This window comes from Pogona vitticeps, chromosome 6, assembly GCF_051106095.1.
Source record: "Pogona vitticeps strain Pit_001003342236 chromosome 6, PviZW2.1, whole genome shotgun sequence".
Taxonomy (NCBI): Eukaryota; Metazoa; Chordata; class Lepidosauria; order Squamata; family Agamidae; genus Pogona; species Pogona vitticeps.
Genome location: NC_135788.1, coordinates 87,707,847 through 87,735,487, shown reverse-complemented (window position 1 = coordinate 87,735,487; position 27,641 = coordinate 87,707,847). Strand labels below are relative to the sequence as shown.

At 44.1% G+C, this 27,641-nt stretch overlaps 1 protein-coding gene across 1 annotated transcript; it reads right to left on the bottom strand.

Moving 5' to 3' along the window:
• Positions 1-1,506: 1,506 nt before the first annotated feature.
• DBF4B (DBF4B-CDC7 kinase regulatory subunit) lies at positions 1,507-26,453 on the bottom strand. Its single transcript, XM_078377803.1, has 11 exons — positions 26,323-26,453; positions 18,632-18,788; positions 16,568-16,750; positions 14,461-14,511; positions 13,898-13,967; positions 12,519-12,565; positions 10,797-10,833; positions 9,209-9,254; positions 7,560-7,680; positions 6,019-6,140; positions 1,507-3,012 (listed from the first exon to the last, which is right to left on the bottom strand). The coding sequence occupies exons 2-11, from the start codon at positions 18,737-18,739 to the stop codon at positions 1,773-1,775; spliced, it is 2,025 nt and encodes a 674-aa protein (XP_078233929.1). The 5' UTR covers positions 18,740-18,788; positions 26,323-26,453; the 3' UTR covers positions 1,507-1,772.
• Between the last annotated feature and the right edge of the window lie 1,188 nt (positions 26,454-27,641).

The following is a 27,641-nucleotide window of genomic DNA, read 5'->3' as shown; positions in this document are numbered from 1 at the left end:
TGAAGTGCTAGGTTCCATAAATTCATTGTTTGCAGAGAATTAAGACAAGATTGCAAATCTGTTGCATCTCATCATTTCCTGTGGTATAATGTGATAATAATTTGGAACTGCATTGCTGGAAGGGATCCTATGGATCATCAAGGCCAGCCTATGTCAAGGAGGCATTGTGGAGAATCAAAAATCTGTCCTCTGGCTATGCAGTCAGATACCTAAACCGCTGAGCTATCCAACAGTTCTATCATCTCACCTTTTCTCAGACCCATGTTGGGATTATTTGTCACTTCAGACACTGTTACAGTATCGGCCTACCCAGACTGGGCTAGGAAAATGTTGTAAGGCTTCTCAACCTTCCTGTGGCTTTCCTCTCTTTAAGCCTCCATGACTGTTCTCTCTTCCCCGTATAATGCTGTCAACCCTCCCCCACATGTATGCTCCACATGTATTCTACCACAGGTGTGAATCAGTTCTCTTATTTCCTTCCCCACAGCCTTCTCTGCTGACCCACTTCTCTGTCTCTTTTTTGTCTCTGTATCCTGTAAAACCCTCCTGCTTTTTATCACCTTATCTGTTCCCCACTCTTGTCTTCCCACCTATAGGCTACTTGGCACCTCCCTCTCTCAACTATCCTTTCCCTCCATTCTTCAGTTTCCCTAAACTTCCATATTACCTAATATCTTCCTACACCTTTTTACTAGTTCCCGTTTCTAGCATTACAGCTTACTCCACTTCCAAGCTTCCTCTTTGACTTACCTCAGTTTCCATATCTACTGGTTCTCTTCCCTCCTGTACCTGCTTCTTCTGAAGAACAGGGATCAGGAGGAAAAAAAAAAAAACACCCTCTCCCAGCAGTGGTGGGTTTTGAGGAACAGCCGGGTTAGCTGCAACAGGCTGTTAAAAATAGCCGTAAGAAATAGGAATGTAGGTGTGCACATATCCCGACACCCACTTTTTATTGTTGCTGCGGGAGCAGCTAATGGTCACATAACAGATACTGAGTATTTCCCCAGTAGGATACAGATAGACAAGGAGATGGTACCAAGCAGCTCACAGATCTTAAATTGTGCATGCCTGTTTGTTTCACTGCTTCCTCACCCCCCTTTTTTTCTTTGTCTACCTAACCAGACTATCCCACCTACGGTTTTCTCCCACCTATGGAGCTGGACCGTTGCACCCATCATCTCCAAACAGCATGGCCAAAACATGGGGGGGGCAGTGAGTTGGGGAAGACTCAAGCCTGGATTAAATGGTTGACTTACAGAGAGTGTCTGTATTGTTTTTTAATCTTTGCAGAGCAGCTGCAAAAGTTTCGGCTCATTGTCATCATTGCCCTGCACACAGGGAGATCTTGCTCTCCATGTGACTTTTGGCTGGTTGCAGCTAAGCACGTATAGCAGATATGTACAGTACGCATCATAGGAAAGAAAAATGCCAGGATCTCCCCCCCCCCCGCCCCAGCCCAAGCTCTAGTCACAAAAAGGAAAGAAAAAAGCCTATGAGAAAAGTAAATGCTTAGAGACACTAGATGTATTTATTTATTTGAAAGGAAGAGGGAGAAAATGTGGCATTAAAAATAAAAACCTGCAGAGTCATATTCTGCAACCAATAAGTGCTCAGGAAGAGACCTGAAGAGGGATGGGAGGAAAACTGGGAGAAAATAACCTATTTCCATACTCAACACAATAAAAATTAAGGAGTCTTATAATGTCACATGCGTGGGAAAGGTAGTGGCAAGAAGGCAGGCAGCTCAACATTTCAAAATTAGCTTCCCTTGTTCAGTTTTCCAGGCATGCCTGCACAGGAGTAAAGGGAGCTCTTTCCATCTCCATGTGGCTCTTCTGGTCACGTGAAAGGTCATCCTTGCAAGCCCAGCTTTGATCTGGTGTCTGCTGAAGCACAGAGCAGAGATGGGATTCGTAGTTGCTGTCTTGCAGGCTGATGCAGGTCCCCAGCAGTGCTGCATCGACCACTCCCTCAGAAGGGAGATGGGAAGCACCTGCCAGCACGCAAAGGAGTGGGCCATCCCATTCCAAAATGGAGGAAGAACTCTTCTCTTCAGTACAGAGATGAGTCTGTGAGTTGGAAGGCAGAAGTAGACAAGAGCCAGGCCCTCGGTTCTGTGGCTCTGACAACACCGCTGGAGTTACCTCAGGCACGCGAAGTGAAGAACTATGGACTACAGAGCCCAGGAGCTTGGGAGCCATGCGCTTGTCCATCGGAAAGCCAGACGAGCTTCCCAATCCAACATGAGGCCTGGAAAAGTTGCAGTGTTGGCACACGTCCCATTCCTTATTTGGATGGAGAGCAGACACCTCCTCCTGGTCTAGCTGCTGCACTGGGCTTTTGAGATATTCAGTGTCTATAGCAACAGGCTTGCACAAGAGACTGGGAAGGCCTTCCTGAGATAATTGTGAGGGAACCGCAAAAAGGCTGGAGGTGTATGGCAGACCTGCAGACGGGTCGAGGTGTCTAGGAGCTGTCTGGCTTTGACTTGGCTCACCAAAAACATATTCTGTTGCATCAACCTGCTGTTCCTCGGGAAGCAAAACTGCACCTCTCTGCCTCTCATCGGACGCAGGTGCTTGCCTCTTTTTTGCCTGTCTGTACGGGCTGCAGGAGAGCCTGCGCTTGCGAGAGAGCACAGCTGGCTCTGTCTGGAGCCCTGTCTCCTGAGGGAGGGCATCGTGTTTGACCTCAGCTAGAGCTGTGGCCTCTGGGGCAGTTTCTGCAAACATTCGGTCCCTTTCATGGGCTTCACAAGCTAGCCCAGGAGGCAGTAAGACAGGAGACACAGGGATGCTAAGCATCTCTAACTGTTGCTCTGCTAGCTGGGCAATGCCTTGGTCCTCAAGCAAGTGAGGTGAACCCCCTCGGCTGTCATGATGTCCCACTGGGCCCTCAGCAGATCTACAACACTGCAGTCCTTCATTTAAAGTTGGAGGTCGGGCTGACATGCTCTCAACAGCCTCGGTTTGAAATCCAGAAGGGACACCATTAGAAATACCTGGAGACATCCTGACAGGAAGAGAAGGACATATTAAAATATGGCATTTTCAAAAGTCCCAAACATTATTTATTTCACAAACACTGTTTTCTTGTAGCATACCTTTGGAATCTGGGCCACTATTAACCCCATACTGCAGACAGCCATCTTCATGCCTTGTATGTGATTAGTTTATGCCAGTGGTGAATTTAATAACGTAGTCATTCAGCCAGCACACTATACCACACCAGCAAAGGTGCCTTCTCAGGATTTGGCCATACGTTATCACTAGTAAAAGCTGGTAGTACTGTTTGCTACATATACAGCTCTTTGCTACAAATACAGCTCTTACTATATTACTCTATTTACAGCTCTTACTATATTACTCTATTTACAGCTCTTACTATACAGTGGTGACTCGACTTATGAATGTCCCTACTTATAACCATTTTGAGTTGCAACCAGCTCTGGCAATAAAATTTTGCTTCTACAGTGGTGCCTCGCTTGACGATTAGCCTGTTTAATGACGAATCCGCTTTATGATGGTTTTTTTGGGACTGCGATTGCAAAACGATGTTTCAATGGGGTTTTTCCATTTGATGATGATCGGTTCCCTGCTTTGGGAACCGATTTTTCGCTTTACGATGATCAAAAACAGCTGATCGGGTTTCAAAATGGCTGCCCGCTGTGCAAAATGGCTCCCCGCTGTGCTTTAGGACGGATTCCTCATATTACAGGCACCGGAAAATGGCTGCCCTATGGAGGATCTTACCTGGACGCTGAGGTATTTTGCCCATTGGAACGCATTGAACCGGTTTTCAATGCATTTCAATGGGCTTTTTCATTTCGCTTGACGAGGATTTTGCTTAACAGCGATTTGAACGGAACGAATGATCCTCGGCAAGCAAGGCACCACTGTACTTGCGAACAGAAAAAGGCAGGGGAAAAAGGTGGGAAATTCAAATTTCTAACGGTAGGTGGCAACAGGGCTGTTTCTTTGTAGCGCTTTCACCCCAGCAGTTAGAGAGTGTGCCTCAGAGGAGGCTTGGGACTGCCTCCTTCTGCTTCTGAGAATGTGTGTCTGTTTGCAGCGAGGCTTCAGGCTGCCTTGTAAGGTAAGGTGCTGCTTTCTGCTTTTTAAAAACTGTTCTGGGTGGTTTTGCAGCGTGGTTTTGAGCCGGGGGGTTATGTTTCTGCGCTGTGACGGGTCTTGGGGGGTTGTTTGCTTGTTCCCCCCATTTCTGATGGGTCTTGGGGGGTTTTATTGCTTTTTGGAGTGTTTCCCCCCATTTCTGATGGGTCTTGGGGGTTTGTTTTTTGTTTTCCCCCCATTTGTGATGGGTCTTGGGGGGTTAGTTGCTTTCGGGGGGGTTCCCCATTTCCGATGGGTCTTGGTGGGTTGTTTGTTTTTTGGCTTTTTCCTCCCCCATTTCCGATGGGTCTTGGAGGGTTGGAAGCTTTTTTTGGAGGTTTTCCCCATTTCCGATAGGTCCGGCATGCTTCCCTTGCTTTTTCCTTTTGTTTTTTTTGTTTTTGCATTTCTGACCTGCCCCGTTTATTCTCTGTGCATTTCCAATCTGCTCCATTTGTTTTCTGTGCATTTCCAATGGGTCTTGCATGCTTGACTGCTTTTCTTTTTTCCCTCGTCTTTGGCTGGAAGGGATTAATCATGTTTCCAATGAGTCTTGCAGTGATATTTTCTGGTGATTTTTTTCTTTGGCCAGACGGATTAATTGTATTTCAATGCATTCTCTGAGAAATGGTGCTTCGACTTACGACCATTTCAAGTTATGTCCATCTTTTGGAACGGATTATGGTTGTAAGTCGAGGCACCCACTCTAGACATGTTTACTCAGAAGTATTTTTCACTGTACTGGGTAAGTCAAAATGCTCATGATTGCAATTTCATTGTGTTAACACCTGGCACCCAATATTAATGGCTCTGGTCATCTCAGGCCTAGACCAAGAGGTTTTGTTGCCTGAAATCAAAACCAAGATGGCACCTCTGCATCTATTCACACAGAGAAGCTGACCAGATTGGCACTTGAAGACTGGCACTGTAAGAGCATCCTCCAACAAATGAAAAGAGCAGGCCAACAAACAGCTTTGTCATCCAGGAGAGGGAGAATGCTGTGCTGCCTCCCCTGACCCCCAGCATCTATTGACTGAGTTGCTTCACTTTGCCTGGTACTGGGGTCTGTCACAAATAACATGTAGCAAGATGCAGGATGGTCAGGGCAGATGGGGGAAAATACCAATTTCCAGTTTTGGCTCCAACAGACACGTATGCTGTCTCTCAATGTGTAGGCATAGACACGCATTACTCCTTCCCCCTCCTCCACCAAGCTAGGTAAGCAGAAGCCAGGTCAGGCTACACAGTATAAAACTCTGGAAATCAAATGCCAGCACCAGGTACAAGAGAATGGCTTAGGAAGACAGACAGAATGGCAGAACAAGGTGGCCCTAAACACAACCTTTGCTCAGGAATTTGAAGCTTTTGTCCATGTTTTCATATACAAATATGCTTCTGTTTCTCTCTCCCTCAAAAACAAATACGAATTTTTATTGCGGCTAGTGTTGAAGACCTTTGGTAATCTAGTTTAAATTGTTCAAACCTTTACATGTAGGAGAGCTTGGAATAGGTTTTTTTTAACCTAAATAAACCCCCTGCCCCCAGGAGATTGGCTGTAGCCATGTTGCCTGGGAAATTATGGGAGTCGTAATCCAAAAAGTAACTTTTCCAAATTCTGACTGGTGGAGCCTTCTCTCAACTTACAGCCATCCCAACATATACTGCAAAAATAAAATGGTTAGCATGCTTTGTGAAGAAGTGCTTCCACCACCCCCTACTCTGTCCAAATAAGGCTCTACAGCCATAGCCATGCAACAAATCATCCTCCCTGAATCTGTAAAACAGTATGGATCAGATCTCCATCCCATGGGTTTAGAACTCCTTGAACCTCACTCCTTGGATACTTTTTAAATTCCTTCTGGCCCCTCCAAAGTCCCTGAGTGACATTTGGGCGTTGGGGTGTTACCTTGATGGTGGAGTAGAGGAGAAAGCAACAAAGTCATTAGTCAGTTGAGAGATGAGTCTATCAATGGGAGCATAGTGGGAAGGCTCCATCACATGTGCCATATGGTGTGGGCTTTGAAGGTGCTGGAAGGCAAGACAGCAGTGTTAGAGAGTACTAAGCAATGAGAAAGATGTGTGAAGATGCGAAAAAAGAAAGGACGATGAGCCAGTAAGTGTCTCTTGTCCTCCTCCTACTTGATCAAGCATCCAAAGGATAGTAAGCCCTGTTGTATATGAGCTGGACTCTGGTTTAGATCTGGCTAGATAGCTCAGTCCATTGGAGTAGCTGGCTATGGAGCCACAGACTGAGAGCTCAGTTCCCCCTCTGTGTTTCACAGGAGAAGAGGTGGCTTGTGTTGTTTTTGGCAAGCCATAAAGTTCCAGAAGAGAATGGAAAATCACTTTTGAATACTCTATAAAACTTGGAAAGGGTTGCCATCAGTTGGAATCACCTCAACAGCACACTGTTGTTGTTGTTGTTGTTGTTGTTGTTGTTGTTGTTGTTGTTGTTGTTGTTGTTGTTGTTGTTGTTGTTGTTGTTGTTGTTGTTGTGATTGTTGTTGTTGTTGTTGTTATTATTATTATTATTATTATTATTATTATTATTATTATTATTATTATTATTATTATTATTATTATTATTATTATTATTATTATTATTATTATTATTATTATTAAACTGATTTAGAGAGAGGGTGGAAAAGGAGACCAAGGCCATCTTAAAGCAGAGTTTTGAAATGTTAAATTATTGGACTATAGCTCTCAACGTCCCCTGACCAACATGGCTAGTGACCATGCTGGGGAAGAGCTTCTGATAATTGTAGCCCAAAATAAGGGTATCTGCAAGCTCTGCTTAGGAGGAAATCCTAAGACAGCCATCCAACAAGCGTTTGCAGTGGCAGTACAGAAACGGGTGTTTTTCTAGGTTTCCTTATCACGTGGTTCAGCAACTTGCTCAGCCTTAACAGAAAATGACAGAATTCTAAATGAAGCTTCTCAGTTTTACAAATGGAAGGGACAACGTAGGCATGTGAGCCATCTCCAGTAACGCAGCACTGAATACCATTATAGCTCAGTGGTACGTGCACTGTAGGTCTCATGACACATTTGTACCTAAAGCTGCATATATGCTGAGATTCTCTGGAAGCACAGGGGGAGAAACACAAGAGATGGTATGGGAGGCAGATGTCATCCTTCTGAGAATCTCAGGTTCAAAAATATTAAATCCATTAAAGTGCAAATATCCATTTTATTGTATTTTAGTGCTGATATCTCAGAAGTCAGGCATACGGTTGGACAACATTTTAAGTGGTAAGGTATGGGCAAGCATCCTGCCAGCCTGGCCCTAGTCGCATCATAGAGCAAATACTACATCTCTGAAGATCAAGGAACCGGTTTTGCTTCAGCACATACAAGCTTAAGGCACCTGGTCCAGAAAAAGGCAAAAAAATGTTTTCTCTGGGGAAGTCCACCAGCCAGAGCTGGAGTGGAAGACTTGCTTACCGCATGCAACTCTGCGAAGGTTCCTTTACAACACTCACAATAGCCTTTCCGTGTTTTGGGCACGAGGCAGCCGGCAGCAGGAGGGCTTGACCCACTCAGCGAGCCGCGGCTGTTGGGTTCTCTGCAGAAGAGGAGAAGCACCAATCCAGTCAGAATCTTTCATTTCTCCTAACCAGGTCCTAGACTTTGTTTTCTCCACCTTGAAATTTACTCAAGATGTTTTGAATTTTTTAATTCTCCCCTCTTCGCATGACCAAGTGAAATAGGGTACAGGGGTTTTGCATCTTCAGCAGTTGCTTAGAAAAGGAAATTTCATCAGGTGAAGCTTTTAATGCAAGCTACTCCCCCTGAATTTTACTCCTGCACATACTTATTAAAGGTACAGGAGCTCTGTACTTTTTTTATCTGTTCACCTTATCTTCTCCCAACATTTGAGAGCCTCACCTATTTTGGCCTGAGTTTCAGAACACATCATCAGTCCAGACCTGTGACTTTTTCTATAAGCTTAGGGTAAGAACAACTGTAGTGACGGACAGGCTTCTAGCTGTCCATCTTGTTCCCTTACTACATTGACAGTTTTTCAGTCCTGCGTATTATTCACCATCCTATTGAGTTATTTACTACCTTGACTCTCTCTCTCTCTCTCTCTCACACACACACACACACACACACAAACTTACTTTGAGACAGAAGATGATTGTGGAGGTACAAATGGGCTATGTCTTTTCCGAGCCAGGAAATACAGCTGAGGAAAATTCCTGAATTGTTTAAAGAATGGACAAAGTTGCCTAGATTGAGGAGTGAAAAGTCTGGATCAGTCCTGAGATTAAAGGGAGCAGCCCTTAAGAAGGCACTGGCCATATTCACACAAAACACTGTATCAGAATTCCTCAAAATCTAGTCAGTTAATTAATTTACCATGTTTTATAGCCATTAAATTCTTATGCTGCTCTTTTCAGTTTTTGGATGCCCAAGCATTTAATCTTTAGTATCTTTATGCTAATAAATTTCTTACTGTTAATATTTCTGACTAGCATGTATAAGCTCCCCTAAGAATTTATTGGAAGGACAAAATATAAGACCCCAGGGGAAAACAGGGGAAAGATGTTGAAAACAACTCAACAGCCTCAAACCCAGTGCACAGAAAAAAAAAATTCCTGTTTGGTCCACAACTCCCAGAATCCCACAGCTGTCATGGCCAGTGTCCAAAACTCTTTAGTTGCTACACAAAGAAAAGGAGTGTTTTCAAGAATGAAAACAACGAGAGAAAAAGAACAGCTGCTTGCACTGCCAGCTCGCAAGCACTGTATCTCAGCTTGGTGATTTAAAAAAACAAAAAACAAATACAAGGATCCAGAGTCATACATTGATTAGAAGTCCTGCTACCATTGTCTGACTGTAGCAGAGTTCCTATAAGTTCTTTTTAAAATTATATCCATGGGAGGAATATAATTGGGGTGGGTGGAGGACTGTGGGAGCTGAATTCCAAAGAGTAATTTCTCCAAGTTCTGCTTGGAGGTGGAATATTCTGCTTTCTGCTACAGAGCTGCCTCTCCATTGGAGGCCAGGGCCTTGGGCTGATCTAAGCTCCTGGCACCTTTGTTCTCAAGTCAAGAGAGAGAGAGAGGAAAAAACAGTATAGCCTTTACCTGCTCACATCTTCGATTTTTAGGAAGTGTGCTTTCAGCCTCAACACTAGGAAGGAAACAGGGAAAAAAAACGAGCAACTTTCAGCATCTCTTCTTATTAAAACATCAGAGGAAGTAACGATACAGCAACTACTAGGCTAATTGTGGATTAGCAGAAAGGTCAAAGGAAGCCAAGTACGCCTGGACCTCAGCACCTCATTTTAAAAATTAAACACTGGGATACGACTGATGAGGGTAAAATTGCTGTTAAGCTGCAAGCTCTGGGAAAAAAAATAGCTGAGCAAGCTGTTGCAGGTGACTGTTACTTAAACACTGTGCAACAAGGCGATTATTATATTAAAACAACAGTCCGCCTTGTGGGCAGGCACGGTGCCAGTGCTGTGCCAACGCTCCATTGTTAGCGAATGGGACGCCGTCCAGGGCTGACAGCCACAATAGCACATCTCCAGGGAAGAGGAAATGGTGTCGGACCTTGTTGCCCACACAAAGGAAGCCCATCAGCTGTTGCAAATGCCAGGGAACGGTTAAGATTTCCCTTGAAGGGCACAGGGGAAAAGGGCAGAAGGCAAAATGTTGCGTAGACGTATGAAGCCGAAAAATGTCTGACAGATAAAACAGAGTTAAGACAATAAATGGTAAAATTATCTTCATTACTAGAATAACAAAAGGCTTTGAAAATTTACAGTGCCTTTGTAGTACAGTAAGATAAAGGGACAAGAAGGAAATTTTATTTATTTATTTATTTAATTTATATCCCGCCTATCTAGTCAACTCAGGACCACTCTAGGCGGCTATTTTACTATCAGTGCCTGAAACAGTTCCTTTTTCTGGTTCACAATGTCCCCACCTTGGCTGCCATGGGGACTGGGCAAGCTGTGGTCCAAAACATTAACTTCTCCAGGGTCTGGTTCATCTGTTCAATATTTATCTACACACAGGACCCTACACTTCTCTTCTGGTTTGCTGTCTGCACTCAAACTTTCTCCCACAACATTCCACTTTTTTTTTAGAAAAAAAGTTTACTCCTGGTGTTGAATCGGGCCTTCTCGGCGGTGGCTCCTCGCCTCTGGAACAACTTACCTCCTGTGATCCGCAGGTCTCCCTCGCTGGGTGTCTTCAAGAAGCAATTGAAGACATGGTTGTTCCGGCAGGCCTTTCCATCATACTCCTCTTGACCCCCCTCTTTTTTGTTTTTGTTTTTTGTTTTGTGTATTATATGATTTAATGTAGTGCCTTCTTCTTTTAGAATTGTCTGTTTTTGTTGTTTTATATTATTTTTATGGTTGTTAGCCGCCTAGAGTGGTCCGTTTGGACCAGATAGGCGGGGTATAAATAAATAAATAAATAAATAAATAAATAAATAAATAAATAAATAAATAAATAAATAAATAAATAAATAAATAAAGTTATATGAGAATGTATGTCGAGGCATTCCTCTCTGGCTTCACATTTTAAGACTAGGGTGTATAACGCACACCTGAGTATGCATCCAAGTCACAACACAAGGCTGGAAGATGTGGAAGGAAATGGGAGGTGGCAACAGATGACCCAGGTCTAAGAACTCCTCCAAGAAAGCTTCCATACTCACCTTTTGGAGGTTGGAACCCAAAAACACCTAACTTCACCTAGATGAAGGAAAACACTCGGTAAGAAAGAGTAAGACAGTGAACCTTCTGCAAACGTTAAAGGAGTAAAGGATTTATCATTTACTTATTGACACTTAAGTATTGATTACAATTTCAACGTTTTTAACAAAGTATGATAAAATCACAACAAAATACAAGACAAGTATTTAAAAGTGACATTAGCACAACCAGGGAGAAAAACAAAGTTATCTTTCCTGGTAAACTTACCGGTATAAAATTGCAGAGTTGAAAAACCCTCAAGGATAGAGCATCCCTAGCAGAGAGCAATTCACCCTATATCTAAAAACTTCTGACAAAAGGGAGACCACAACCATCTAAGGCCGCCAGTTCCACTATCAACAGCTCTAGCCACCAGGACGTTCTTTCAACAGCTACCGGAAAGTGAAGAGGACTTGAGCGCCTATTGAATTTGTCCATTTTCCTAGTTTGGCAAAATAAACACCCCAGATTAGGATGCAGGTGGATAACCTGTATCCTCCAACAACGTTTCGGAGCTGCTCTGCCACGATTCTCTTGAGAAGCCTCCTTAGGAATCCGAGTCTCTGTGCCTGGGGTAGAGAAGTCAAGCTCCACAGAGGGGCTTCTCAAAGAGCAGCTGCACCGTCACCCCTTTCAAGATGGATCCCGACAGCCCCTTTCCAAGGATGCATTCTCCCCAACCAGGGCTTGCTTGGTCCATCTCCTATACGTAGCTTTAATCAGCGAAAAAAAGAGGAAGGTTTGGGATAGAGAACGTGGCCAAGTGTAGAAAAGAAAATCCCCTCTGGATATCCTCAGGACCCCTAAAAATAAAACTGGTGCTATAATACAGTATAGGTTTTGAAACAGCACTCGATATGGCTGGGATTGGAATCAATATAATGTCAACACTGACATGTGGAGACAGACCCTTTTATTCTTAAAGAACTTGGCAAAAGCATGGTGGGAGGCAGTTAACAGAAGCAGCCAATGGCAACCCGGCCCCCTCGCCAGTGCCACCAGTCAAGAGATGGGCTTGCGAACCTCTTCGCTGGTGGAAAAGAAGTGTTTTATGTCAGTGTGTCCAAGAGACAGAGATTGGAAACATTACATTTTGGAGCGACATCCCAGAATGTCCCTGGCCATGCATTAGCACTGGCCCTTTTCACTTAGGGGCCGAGGAAGAAAGAGGCTTCCACACTTTCCCCAAATCCACATCGAATCTTCCTGCTAGCTGTCTCCTAGTTACACCACACTTCTAAGAAACGGCTTGCCAACTGTGGGCAAGATACTTTAATATGGTGTAAACAGCAGAAAGGGATCCTCCAAAGAGTCTTAACTAGGCTCCCTGCTCTGAAGCAGGACAAACTGCCTCCAGATATCTGGGATGAGCATCATTAAATCTCTTTGTGGGGGGGTAAACAGAACATTTCAATCACACAAGCCTTCCAAACAAGATCTATCTTAAGCAAGATATTCCCCAATCTGCCATTTAAGCCCTGGGTTGAGCCCTTATGTGCTGTCACGTTCCCTCTGGTTTATGGCGACCCTATGTATTAGTGGGTTTTTTTTATTAAGACAACCCACCTCTTGTTTGGTTTTCCTCTTTTCCTGTTGCCTTCACCTTTTCCCAGCATTACCATCAACAAACAAGCTCTGCAAAATCATAACAGCCTCACTAGGAAGCTACTTCTATTGGTACCAACCTTGGAAGGACGCTTCTTAGATAACCGCTGTATGTAGGCCACCATTTCTGAGGAAGGAGGAAAGTTAAGGAGCCAGTATTATATTCCAGTCTTTAGAAAAAGGTAAATGAGAGGGCCAAAGAAGCACACCTACATTGTGGGAGAAGAGAAGCCAGGTTCGCCGTTACCTCAGTTCAAGTAACTGGGTGTTCTATTATTGCCGGGTTTTCAAGTAGACACTGCAGTTTGTGCCTTCAGAAGCAGTTTGATCTGGTGACACTAATATCTGAATATGCTTACCTTGCCATCCAATTAAAGCTCAGGTTGGCAACTGAGAGGCCACATGGCTGTGTCTTTAAGAACAGTGTGGCTCAAGGGAAGGTAAAAAATAAAGTGAATCTATCCATTCCATTCATACTAGCACTATTACAAGTAATGTCAGCATTTCAACCTCTTGCTAAAGGCACAAGAGCCGGAACCACTAAGTAAGTTGGCAACACTAATCAAAGTCTAAAAGGTCAGCTTCTTTCAATCCCTTGGATTATATAAATCTTTGGAGCCTATAGAATACCATTAATGGCTGCACACAGCACCACCTACAAGACAATGTGGACTCTTAAGACCAACCACATGAATTCTTCACATCAGCCAGAGGTTACTACAATGTGAAGAAATATCTCTTTATGCTCACCAGGTAAAAAAGATTGTTTTGACTTTGATTCGGCACCATTGGCTCTTTCTACCTGGTGAATAAACCAAATTATAATCCCTAACGTTCACTAGAGGCTTCTCTGTCTTTATGCTGTGCTCCCCACCCCCACAGCCAAAAAAATGTTGTAGTTTCAAAGCTGGCAATGTGGGTGGGTGTGGGGGCAATCAGAGAGTAATTGGTCCTAAGAGAGGGGTGTAAAAATTCCAAACCGTACTGCAGAGCGGCTTGAGATCGCAGCCTCAGAGGACTTATATCAACGCTCACAGACACTTGCCACCAATTTTTGGACTCTACCATTTTTTGCACTATCTATGAAGGGTTGTGCTAAGCCTGAAGAAGTTGAATTTTCTCCATGAAAGCTTGCAATCTGTTTAATTTTTAGTAGCCCAAGAAAAGGCATCACTCACTCTTACATCTGTATAAATCCCTAGTAACACCCGTATACTGTATTATAAAACCTCTTGATTCCTTGCTTGACTGTCATCTTGTGGCAAGATAGATGCACTGCACAGCTCTGACACAAAAAAGATTTTGTATAATGCTATGCTATACACCAGTTGAAATCAAGACAAGTTAAATCACCTTGAAAAAAGACCAATTTAAATGTATGTATTTTATTGAAGCATATGTATGTAGCTTTTCAAGGCAATCATTTGTTCAAAGCAGCTGCAACAAGATAAAAATTTACCATCTATGTGTATAATCTGTACTCCCCAGGATCGTGCACTGACAAGAATGCTATTGCCACCGATATTGTCCTGAAAAGAAAAGAGCAAGCGTTCAGAATGGCTACCCATTGCAGCTCATGAACAGCTCATATGCAGACAGAATGCTTTTCCTAAAACAATTATGGGACCATGGTAACCCACCAGCTTTGAGACAGAACTACCAACATATTGTATATGACTTATCATCTGAGTTTAGTTCTGCTAACTCAGAGCTTTCAGCCCCACCCCAGATTTCTCTGAAGTATCAGGTGGTCAATATTCAGCAGCTTTATATATCTGTCTCAGCCATATTATTTGTGGACACAGGACAGTTTCTTACCTCCCTTTGCAGAATACAGCTTGGCTATGTCCATTGAGCTTTTATGCTCAGTGGGTATCCACTCTGAATGTGGGACACTGCCTTTTACATGTCTCTTGGAGAACCATATTTCCACTTTTGTCATATGTGAGCGGCAGCAAGTGCTCACACACAAAAGCGCCACCTTGCAAGTATAGGCAAGTGAAGAGTTGTCTCCTTGCTCACCTGATTGCCAATGGCTTTATGCAAGAGCTTCTTTCCACGACTAATCAGGGCCTGAAAAATAAGGTCAATAGGGTGAGATCAGGACAAGCAGAGTGATGTCAAAACAGATAGAGATGGAGAATCAGGGTTTTCCCCCATCTTGGCAGTAGACCCCACTTCAGAAAATAAGAGAGAACAGACAATAGCACAACAGCCCAGCAGGTACCTTTTTCTAGGAATTCCTCTTGAGCTGGTCACTTTCCATACGGCTTAGAAACTCAACATATAAAGTATATCATGCTAAAGCAGAGCTCTGCAGATATTTTAGACCAGCCATTCTCAACGGGGGCCTGGCACATTTGAAGAGGGCTGTCAGCTGGAAACAATTTTTCACACACCACCGTATAAGATTTGTTATGTGACTTATACAATCCTAATTCGGCCTATATTTCTTGCAAATTGTGTTTATGGTAATGGTTTAAAAAAAGGGTTGACAATGCCTGTTTTAGACTAACTCTCACAATCCCATGAGGTTGGTGGGGGTTGGTGGGAGTTGCAGGCGAAAATATCTTGAAGACCAAAGGTTCCCTAGACCTGCCTCAAGACTGACAGTGGAAAGGAAGGCAAAGTTAAAGGGTTTTATGGAAGCTGAACATAGAAATGGGGACATCTCTCTGAACAGCCAACTGAAAGATACCCCAATTCCTGATATACAACATCCATGGGACTATAATCTGGCAAAAAAAGAATGGTGATAATTAAGTCAAATGCATGTGTGCTTAGTCTGGCATGTGGGATTTCTTTGGATTCAGTTTTGGCCTTTTAGGTTAGAAGCTTAGAGGTGTGAGACAGAGAACACAGGCATGGGGAGGTGCAGAAGACAAGCTGGCACTCTAGCAGCCGAAATCCTCACCCAGTTATCTTTCTCTTAGTAAGCACGGTAACATTTTGGGGTTTAAAAGAAAGATTTGGTACTTATCACAATGTGAATGCAGGTTAGTCAAATGGAGGGGGGGGATTCAGCATTATAATCTGAAACCCTGAACCCATCAAAAAGCTGCTTTGCAGTGAGCACTTCGGCACTCCAAGGCAACAGAATATAAAACCGCTTGCTACCTTGTTCAGCAGTTGCAGCGACTTCTCTCAGCCAATCGAACACTGGAAAAAGTGCTCACCTAGCAATTAAATCTCCACAGGTGGTCTGCACCAATATGGCTGAATTGTCTATGCATTCTATGCACAGTTGCCAGGCTGGCTAGGGGTGATGGAGGACTGTCAACAAATCTAGAGCTCAGGAAAGATTAGCTTCGACCGATATACTACAAGTGGATGGCTGGAGTGGAATAGTGGGCCAAACTAGGCACAGTGAAAAAAGAAGGGGCAGCCTGAATAGTATCATGCCTGCTGGTGTTAAGAGAGAGTTCTTCCTGCTGTCACAGTCCCCTCTTTCCATGAACAATAAGGGCTTTCTGTCTAGTGCAAACAATGCTCAGATTTCTTCAATAACCTCACGAAAATGGGGAGCCTTTAAACTCTTTCTCTCTAATCCCTTGCACGTCTGACACTGCTCTGGTTTCCCTACAGGTACCATTTACATAATGCACAAACAAACATACATGTTAGTTACACGCAGACAATTGGCTTCATGTTCAAAGACATCCACCAGCATTCCACCTCCAACAGAATCAGAGATCCCTTCCCTCCCAATTGTTCCTGTAACTTAGGTATTGGGAAAGAGAATATGGATAGACCAATTCATCATTTCAGGTCTTGGAATCTAATCTACCAGTTATCCAGGAGTCTTTTCAAACACTCAAAACAAACCAGCAAACAAGGAGTTGCATACCCAGTTACTTTTCATACCAAGTATGAAGAGTACAGGTGTGTCACAAGAAATAAAATTAAAAAGTAATTATTAAGGGCAGAGCACAGTCCCTCTCAAATTAGCAGACAATAACCATACTGTAGAACCCAGATCAGTAGGTGAATTTTAAAAACACATTAAAGGAGTACCAAGATAAACAGTACCAAAGTTGCATATTTTCCACACTCCCCAACAACTTTTATTTTATTCAACCTGCGCTGAAGTGAGGCACATGCTTTGCCATGCCCAGGACTCCTGGCTTACTGGGTCTAAAGTCTTGCGCAAAGGATCTCCACAATCTTTTTGAAGATCTGCTGAAGGCTGAGTTTCAGTTTGGGTTTCCCTCCGCGCAGCACGAGTTGGCTTTTCTGCCCGCTTCTCCTGTTTGGCCTCTTGGCTGCTGGAGACAACACAGGTCACTTCTTTACTTAGAAAACTCTCTACAACCTGGGGAGGAAGAAATAACAGAATTCATTTCAGTGATAAAGTGGAGAAGAGTGTAGAAACGAGTGAGTAAGTCACTTTCTCTCAGTTTTTAATTTCTTTCAGTCATTTTTGTTCCACTTCTGGTTTCGTTAGCCTTTTAAAAAGACTCACATAAAAATGAGTAAACCACTAAGTGATTTATGAAACCCAAGACTTGACACTTAGATGCTTCTCTTAATATACAAAAATAAATATTTTGCAGACTTTTTTCTTACTATGCACATTTTTGCAAGCAATTTCCCTTAATATAATGTATTTCATATGTTATCTCCCTAGATACACAGATATGTGTAATGTGCTATGTTTTCATGTTATGGATTCTATGTTCTTGTGTGTTTTATTATTATGTGTACTGGAGATGGCATTTAATTTCGTTGTACGGAAGTACAATGACAATAAAGTAAATTCAAATATAACAAGAAAAGCCCACTAGAAATTTAGGAGGCACATCAAAGTAGCAAGTATTAATATGTCATAAGTTACATTTTGGTTTAGTAACGTTGGAAATACAAAGTAGGTAGGTTTTGGTTGTTCTGGGTTTTTCGGGCTCTTTGGCCGTGTTCTGAAGGTTGTTCTTCCTGACATTTCGCCAGTCTCTGTGGCCGGCATCTTCAGAGAACAGCGACCTGTACTCTGGTTGCTGTCCTCTGAAGATGCCGGCCACAGAGACTGGCGAAACGTCAGGAAGAACAACCTTCAGAACACGGCCAAAGAGCCCAAAAAACCCAGAACCATTAGATCCCGGCCGTGAAAGCCTTCGCGAATATATAGGTAGGTTTTCTTAAATATGCACTGAACATATTTCTCGCTGACCTCTATGTGTGGGCTCTCAAGTGGTAGACAGAGTTATGATTTATAGTAGTTATGATCCTATAAAAGAGGCACAATTCTTCTAGCAAATCATCTGAGTGGGAGAGGGATATGGAAATACAAGGATGATTAAATTGTTTGAGCATGCCCAAGTGTAGAGATATAGTCATAATCTATACCAGTGGTTCCCAACCTTGGGCCTCCAGATGTTCTGAAACTTCAGCTCCCAGAAATCCTGGCCAGCAGAGGTGGTAGTGAAGACTTTTGGGAGTTGTAGTCCAAGAACATCTGGAGGTCCAAGGTTGGGGACCACTGCTCTATGAAGTTCATAAGATCAAGAGAATTCTCTCATTTGTAGGTCTACAAGCAGTAGTTAATACAAGTAATATTTTAAATAAATATGTGGGTTACCTCGGACAGTTGATGGAATTCCAAAACTACATGGTTTAAGTACAAACCTTAGAGAAAACTCTGCATAGTCCAACTTTTCTTCTATTTAAATGGCAGTAAGGTGAGCAGTATTATTGAACAGTCAAATGACAATGTGTATTCCAGACCCAAGTCTGCAAGTCCCAGAATTCCACCATGCATCACAGCTAGGATACTGGCCATTTTAACTGGTGGATCCTGGAAAATGTTGTCCAAACAATAGTTCTGTCTACCTTTGAGGTATCCCTTGTCTGAACTGACAGCATGCGAGCATATTTCAAACAGGGACTGACCTTACACTAGCTAAATGTGGTTGATGTCACATCATAACAATTTAATTTATAAAGACAATACAATTGGATTCAAGTCTGCATGAAGGCTACATCTTCGGCCACAGAAGCATTACACCTCATTTCAATTTGGGACAGTGAGGAAATAATTTGGTTTGGCTTTTCTCTCTTTCTAAGAACTTACTAAGATTTGCAAATTTCTTCTCAAATTCTTGAAAACAATTTGATATTGAAAATGCTTTAATATGGATGGAAGTGGGTCTTCCTTTCCCTCCTGGTAAAGCCTCAAGAGAAATAACTCCACTGTACTTACTCCACCAAGTTGTTTCACATTCTCTGTCAGAAATTCCAAATTCTTGCCCCTGGGGATGTCCAAGTAAAAAGATTTCCCAGCCAAGGGACAGTCCCTGGCTGAACTCATCACCTCACAGGTTTGATCCGAATCTTCTGGGCTCCAGCATTCACTCTAGCTGCAAGTTAACAGGGATATTGCCAAACGTTTACACTTTATTTTATATCTTAAAACATTTTAGTTGCTTTATTAATCGTGTTGCCTTTATTTTGTAATATTCAGTAATAATAGTAATATATTTTAAATTAAAATTGTCTGAATCTGCTGCTAATGGGATGCAGTCTGTGTCATTTTATGTATTGTGTTGTTTACTGTTGGTAACTGCATCTAAAGTATTTATTTATTTATTTATCCTCAAAAAGGAACTCAAGGTGGCTTACCTAATTAAAATAATAATAAGTAGAAGCTGAAAGCAGTACATATACAAAAAGATTTTTTTAAAAGTATTACATTAAAACAGTAATAAAATCAATACTAAAACACATTTAAAACAACAGAGCACAACCATTCATTTAAAAACCCTTCTCAGCCCACCTGGTATTCAGGGAAAGCCTGCCTGAACAGAAAGGTCTTGGCCTGCTTGTGGAAGGATAGCAATGATGGGGTCAGGCTGGCTTCCCATGTGAGGGAGTTCCAAAATCTGGGAGCATCAACAGAGAAGTCCCTCTCTCGTGTCCCCACCAAGCACACCTTGTGAGGGTAGCAGGGCTGAGAGAAATGCCTCCCCTGATTATCTTAAAGCCCGGGCAGGCTCACAGAGGGAGGTGTGGTGGACTACAGTTCATAAAACCTTACACTCAATAAACTTGCTAGTCTTTGTTGCAGAGTGTTGAATGTCTGGATAAAATTCCTCTAGCCGCGCAGCAGAAGTGCAGGGATTTACAGAGCAGAATTAGCTTCAAGTCCCCGAGAGTTGACCACCCCCGTTTTTCCTTAACTACTGGTACAGTATTTACGGTACTCTCAATAACTCACTCTGAGACATTATCAGGGAAAAGAATAAAACCCCTTTTCTTTACGTACAGTTTCTTTACTTACAGATCAAACAGCAAACTAACAAAACATTTCTCCCTGATTTCAACAACAGGCCTCAATAGACTCACTGACTTCAACAGACAAAAAAAGAGGGGGGGGAGGAAATACAGAGCAGAGATGGGTGGCTCTCTTTGAACTCAGAAATGGAGACAGAACCATTTGTTACTGCTCTTAGTAATTAATAGTAACCTCAGCCCAGTAAGGTCCCTCCCAGCCAAACCTACTAAAGGAAGCATGTGAGGTTGCCAAATTCAACAGTTTTCAAGGTTCCATGAGAGTCTTTGTTGCTTTTGCTGCAACAAACAAATATGGCTGTCCCTTGGAAACGTATTTAATAACTCACTACTGTATAATTATTTGGATTGAATATGTTTTATTAGTGTGTTGGATCCACATCAAATTACATTGCAACCCTATCTGTGGCTACTTAGAGATAAGTCCCTGTGACAAACCCAGACCTACTGGGATCTATCACACAGTTATTAAGCTGCCACCAACCATTCCCTATAATAAGTCACACAGACCAGGGATGGATTTTTAAACAACAAAAAGAATAAGGTTTATTTTAAATACACACAGGGAAAAATAAGCAATCAGGTGAATAAAATAAAGTAACGTGGCTTATTCTCACACACACAAGCATACAGTTTGGTTCACCTAGAACCTTTAACTTAAAGCACAGACCCTGAACCCATCAGTTCTGGCTAACCAACAGACCCCTGAACCTTTCAGGTTGGTACTCTGACACACAGTAGTACCCTGTCAGACACACAGACTCCCACAACAGCTTCTTCGTCCCCAGCTGCTGCTTCGTCCCTCCCAGTGTCTCACAGTCTGTCTCAGCATCTCCTAAACTCTCCACACAGGCATCACATATTTATACAGTACAGCCCCTCCTCCTGATGTCCCGCCTTCCACTCCCCATAGGATGGAACTTTCCCTCCAAACCCATGATAGACAGGTAACATCAGTGCTGTTATGTAACACCTCCCCTCTTTATAAGTTGTTTTGTAGGGGGAAAGCTAAGGTGCTTTTCACCAAAAAACAACCTGTATAAAATACACAAAAACAGTTATACATACCATATAATACTTACTTATCCTTACACTCTAAGTTAAACCATAGCAATTATGCATTTAAACATTTACCATATACAATACATCCATTTACCTTTATTCATACAAACCAATTCAAAACCAGGTACATTTTACTTTTTGTCATCATCATATACACATAGTCCATGTTTCTTTCGCCGTCTTCAATCTTCAGGTCTTCTTGATAAGGCGTCAGCAACCCAGTTCACTGACCCTCTGACCACCTTCACTTCAAAGTCATAGTCCTGTAGGTTTAAAGCCCACCTCATAAGTTTGCTATTGTGGGTTTTCATTGTCTTTAACCATTGCAATGGTGAATGGTCAGTACACAGAACAAAATGTCTTCCCCAGATGTAAGGCTTGGCCTTCTGGATCGCGTAGACTATGGCCAAACACTCCTTCTCCACGGTTGCCAAATGTCTCTCACCTTTTTGAAGTTTCCTACTCAGGTAGGACACTGGATGCTGGTCACCATTCTCATCCTCTTGGCACAGAACTGCTCCTACCCCGCTGTTAGACGCATCGGTGTAGATGACGAACTCCCGGTTGAAGTCTGGAGCACGCAGGACAGGATAGTTGATTAACGCCTCCTTCAACCTCTGGAACGCCGCCTCACAGTCGCTGGTCCACGGGATGCGGTCATCAGCCTTCTTCCTCGTCAGATCGGTCAGCGGAGCCGCAATCTCGCTAAACCTCGGGATGAACTTTCTGTAGTAGCCCACCAACCCAAGAAATGATTTGACTTTTTTCTTGGTGTTGGGTCTAGGCCAATCACGAACAGCTTCTATTTTGGCCTCCAGGGGTTTTATCATTCCTCCCCCTACCATGTGACCCAAGTATTTTATTTCTGGGCTACCCAGCTGACACTTGCTGGCCTTTACTGTTAGCCCTGCTGCACTTAACCTCTGCAGCACTAACTCCAGGTGTATCAGGTGATCTTCCCAGGTATTACTGAAGATCCCTATGTCGTCAATGTAGGCCACTGTAAAGTCACTGAGCCCTGCCAAGGTCTGGTCCATCAGCCTTTGGAATGTGGCTGGTGCATTTCTGAGACCAAAGCTCAGGACTCGAAACTCATAGAGACCAAAAGGGCTGCAAAAGGCAGTCTTTTCTTGATCCCTGGGATCAATTCTTAATTGCCAATATCCCTTTACCAGGTCCAATGATGAGATGAACCGACAACCCCCTATGGTTTCAATCAGGTTGTCTAGCCTGGGCATTGGGTAGGCATCAGGAGTGGTTACACGGTTTAATTTCCTGTAATCGACACAAAACCTAATGCTCCCATCAGGCTTGTCTACAAGGACTATCGGAGAGGACCAAGGACTAGAAGAGGGGACGATTATGTTCTCCCTCAGCATCTCGTCCAGCTCCTTCCGCACCTTGTCCCTATAGGGTCCCGTTACTCGGTATGGGGATACTGCCTGCGGGGGTGCATCCCCTGTGTGGATCCGATGCATCACTCCCTTCACTATCCCCGGCTTGTTGGAAAACACCTGCTGATATTTACTAAGCAGCATTTTTAGTTCTTGCTGCTGGTCTTGGGTGAGTGCAGGACTGATCTTTACCTCCTCTGGGTTGTATTTTACTTCCCCTCTACCCTCCCAGAAGGGTAATTCAGCTTCCTCACTCTCAGCTGCTTTTATCGCGAATAAAACCCTCTGTTCCCCTCTGTAGTAGGGTTTTAGGGCATTCACATGAACCACCCTCCTTGCTTGGTTCTCCTCCTGCTCTATTAGGTAGTTCAGGTCTGACATCTTGGAAATGACCCTATATGGTCCTGCCCATTTGAGCTGCAGTTTATTCTCTCTGCAGGGCCTAAGCCAGAGCACTTCCTCCCCTGGGTCAAAGTGCCTCTCTCTAGCTTTGCGGTCATACCATGTTTTCTGTTTGACCTTCTGCGCTTGCAGGTTTTCTGCTGCCAGCTCTAGATTTCGCTTTAGGTCATTCATCAAGGTGTCTATGTATGTCACAACATCTTGTGGGTCATCCTGGGTGACCTGCTCCCAAATTTGTTTGATCAAATCAAGGGGCCCTTTCACCCCTAAGTGTGCAGCAAACATGTCAGAGTGACCCCTTTTTAAAATCATGGGGCGATACCTTTCAGGTACCACCAGTTGACTTCTGATCCCATCTCCCCCTTTTGAGATGTTCCTCAAGGTCTCTCTATATAAAATCCCCTTTTTCTCCAGAAATCTCACTGGGGTTTCAGGTGTTAGCTGGGCGTCAGTCACCTGTTCAAAACACTTTTGGAGAGTGGCGTCTGCCTTTTGCTCCTGTCCAAATCTGCTGTCTGTGGTTAAGGTTTCCACCACAGCTTCTGAACTCCCCTCTGCTTCCGCCTCTGGCTCATCATTACCCCCCTGAACTGTCCCCGTGGTGGCTTGTGAGCGTGTAATCACTAGCACCCTTTTCACATGTTCAGCCAGGTCATTTCCCACGAGCACGGCTGCTGGCAGAGTCGATGAAATCGCTAGCCGCCAATCTCCCCTCCAGCCTTGAAAGTTGACAGGTACCTCTGCTACTGGCAGAGAGATTACCTGCCCCTCAATCCCTGCCACCTTTATGCTCTCATTTGGGATTATAAACTCCCGAGGAATAATATCTGGATGGCACAGGGTTACCTGGGAACAAGTGTCCCGCAGCCCCCTATACTGCCGGTCAAGTATTCCTACGTCCACCCCTGCTGTCTCAAACAACTGAGAATCTGTTTTTATCAGCAAGCAGCGCTTTACCTCCACAAGAGGACCATTTTCCTCAGCCTGATCAGCATAGGTAGCTGTTCCAGACTGAGTAGCCATGGCAACAGGCTCCCTCTGTGACACTGAGCCTTGCTCTTTCTGGACACAGAACACAGCTTTTGGCTTGGTCCCACTAGAATTCTGAGGCACCATCCCTTTTAGCTGCTTCAATTTCTCACACTCTGAGATCAGATGACCCTTTCCCTGACAGAAATAGCATTTTCTGGTGTATTTTGATTCTCTCTCCTCTTGTTTGGGTTTTCCCTCCAAATTCTGAGGGCTTGGTTTCATGCCTGAGGGCTTCCCTTCACCATGGGCCCCTCCCCCTTGCTGGCTTTTCCCTGGTCCCTGAGAGTACTTGCTGTAGGTTTCTTTGGGTTTACCTACAGATTTCCCCTCACCCAAGGGCTTTCTTATTTGGGAGATAAAATCCGCGATTTCTGCGGCTGCTGCCACAGATTTCGGTTTCCTTTCCCTCACCTGGAATTTCAATTCCCCATGCAGAACTGAATAGAACTGTTCCAGGGCTATCAAGTCTTTAAGCTGTTCATAGGTCTCTGTTCCCTCCTGCGACAGCCATTTCTCAAGCAGCCTCACCAATTGGGCCCCCACTTGGGTAAAAGTCTGTTCTGGCTTCTTGGTGAGGGACCTGAACCTTTGTCTCAGCTGCTCTGCATTTATCCCATGTCTTGCAAACACCAGTTTTTTAAACTCTGCGAAATCTTTCATCCGTTCCTCAGGCATCTCGGCATAAACCTCAGCCAGGCTACCACTGATTAAAGACCGCATGATGGTCATCTTCTCAGTTTCCCTCACTGAGAAGTCCACAAACGCTCTTTCCACTAAGGAAAAGAACACCTCGGGACAATCTCCCTTGTGGTACACAGGGAATTTCTTCAGGTCAGCCTTAGACAGTTGGCCCCCCTCAGAATCCCTATTATTATTATTGTTCTGGTTCATCAGTTCCAATCTCTTTAATTCAAACGCCATTCTCTCTTTCTCTAATTCAAATTGCCGCTGTTTCTCTCTTTCCCTTTCCTCCATTTCCCTCACCCTCAGTTCATGCTGTTGGGCTATGAGTATTTTTCTGAGTTCTGGGTCTTGCTCTCCTGTGCTGTCACCTTGCACTGAGCCAAATTCATCCTCAGAACCTTGGTCAATCTGGGGGTCTTTCACTTCACTCATGTCTGCTATCTTGCTTCGAGTCAAGGGCATAATCCCCCCTCAGAACAGGCGGCTTTAAAAAGTCAAGCCTCAAAATAAAACGACCACTTTTTTCCTTCTTGCCTCAGAACCAGCTCTCCCTAGAGATTGCTGCTGTTCTTCAGCACTACTTGCAACAGTATCGAGTCAGAGCCTACCCCCCTCTGCTGGGCCTCTCAGCTGGCAAGCTAGCTCGCTGTTGCTACGCAGTTTTGCCTCAGCGTTTTCCCGCCAAAATCAGGCTGCCTCAGAGCACCTTAATCTAAGTCTCCCCAGTTGGCACGTTCTTCTACTAGTGCACCTCCCCGTGAGGTACACCTAGAAGATTACCTACGCGCCTCAGACTGTCCCTGACTGGACCCCCCTTGCTCTGGGCACACCTGCCAAGGCTTTGCTAGACCACTGGACAACTGGACCAGTCGTATCCCACACGCTGGCCACCAATCAATGTGACAAACCCAGACCTACTGGGATCTATCACACAGTTATTAAGCTGCCACCAACCATTCCCTATAATAAGTCACACAGACCAGGGATGGATTTTTAAACAACAAAAAGAATAAGGTTTATTTTAAATACACACAGGGAAAAATAAGCAATCAGGTGAATAAAATAAAGTAACGTGGCTTATTCTCACACACACAAGCATACAGTTTGGTTCACCTAGAACCTTTAACTTAAAGCACAGACCCTGAACCCATCAGTTCTGGCTAACCAACAGACCCCTGAACCTTTCAGGTTGGTACTCTGACACACAGTAGTACCCTGTCAGACACACAGACTCCCACAACAGCTTCTTCGTCCCCAGCTGCTGCTTCGTCCCTCCCAGTGTCTCACAGTCTGTCTCAGCATCTCCTAAACTCTCCACACAGGCATCACATATTTATACAGTACAGCCCCTCCTCCTGATGTCCCGCCTTCCACTCCCCATAGGATGGAACTTTCCCTCCAAACCCATGATAGACAGGTAACATCAGTGCTGTTATGTAACAGTCCCAATGAATTAAACAGGACTTACTCTTGTGTAAATGTGCATAGATTGGTAGCTGGCAATGGAACCAACTACCTTGGGGGGTGGTGAGTGCTCCAACAGTGCAGGCATTCAAGAGAAATTTAAACAACTACCTAGCAGATACTCTTTGATTTGTATTCTTGCATTGAGCAGATGGCCTTATAGGCCCCCTTCCGACTTCATGATTTTATAAAGCCTTAGCTATATTAAAGTCATTGAGACTTGATCAATATTTAACTTACTTATCCCACTGATTCCAGCTTCTGCATACAATCCGTTTCTGCTAACATTAATTGATATCTCATTATATTATATACAAAAAGTTTAGTAAACTTTATATTGATTTATTGGACTTTTTCTGATACTGTCTGTAACCAATCTGACATATTTTCTACTTACTTGTTAAAGAATGTAAAGTTTGCTGTATTTTATATTGTGGGTTGTAAACTGCATTGACAAAAAAAATGTAGAGAGGCAGTATATATTAAAAATAATCAAATAAAAGAGTAAGGAACTCTTATTCTCCTTTTAGCACTATTCTACAGTGATCACATTCTGTCATCTCACCTCAGATGTAACCTCTGTCTTTGCTCTCGCAGGACTGTGTTGTGTCTTTGTATGTCTGCCAGATGTCACCTAAGAAACCCATGTGAGTCACCTGAGGCACAAAACAGATGGCTGGTCTGCCACCAGGTTTGGTTTTCAGAGATGGAGATCTGTCATTTTCACCCCATCTCAGTAGGCACTATCAGGTATAACAGGATAGCACCACACCAATCAGTGAATCACTATACCTGCTTCCTCCATCTTGGAACTTAATGGCTGAGACAGTGGACAGTGTTTTACGAAGCTGTGATAGTACGTACAGAATTTTTTTTTCTTTGCTAGCATTCTTAATGTTTTAATCATTGGATGTAGCTGATAGGTATCAGGCGACCATATCAGCAAACCCTTGGGCCACACGGTGCTGTTGATGAACGCCAGGTCAGTACAAAATAAAACTGCCCTCATCCATGATGTAATTCTGGATGAGGGGGCTGACCTGGCGTGCATTACTGAGACCTGGGTGGGAGAGGAGGGTGGTGTTCCCCTCTCCCAGCTGTGTCCGCCTGGGTACTCAGTCCAGCACCAAGGTCGCTCGGAGGGTCGGGGAGGGGGAGTTGCTATAGTCTATAGGAGTTCTATCTCCTTGACCAGGCTTCCTATCTCTTTGAGAGGAGGTCTCGAGGGCCTGTATTGTGTGTTGGGCTCGCGAGACAGGTTAGGGATTCTGTTGGTGTACCGCCCACCCTGCTGCGTACCAACAGTCTCCCTGCCTGAGCTGACGGAGGTAGTCTCGGACCTGGTGTTGAGGACTCCCAGGCTGTTGGTGCTGGGGGACCTCAACATTCATGCCGAGGCTCCCTTGACTGGGGCAGCTCAGGACTTCATGGCCGCCATGACAACCATGGGGCTGTCTCAATGTGTCATCGGCCCAACGCATGAGAAGGGCCATACCTTGGACCTGGTTTTCTCAACGGGACTGGAAGATGGTGGTTTGGATGTGGAGGGGCTGGTCGTGACCCCATTGTCATGGTCAGACCACTTCCTGGTCAAGTTTAGTCTATTAGCTTCTTCTTCCCTCTGCAAGGGTGGGGGATCTATTAAGATGATCCGCCCTCGGAGACTAATGGATCCAGATGGATTCCTGAATGCTCTGGGGGATTATCCGTCTGATATGGTCGGCGCTCCTGTCGAAGCTCAGGTCACCCTATGGAATAAGGAGATGACCCGGGCTGTTGACACGATTGCGCCTAAGCGCCCTCTCCCTGCTCGCCGAGCCCAGACAGCCCCTTGGTATACTTCTGAACTGCGGGCGATGAAGCGAGAGGGGAGACGGCTGGAGC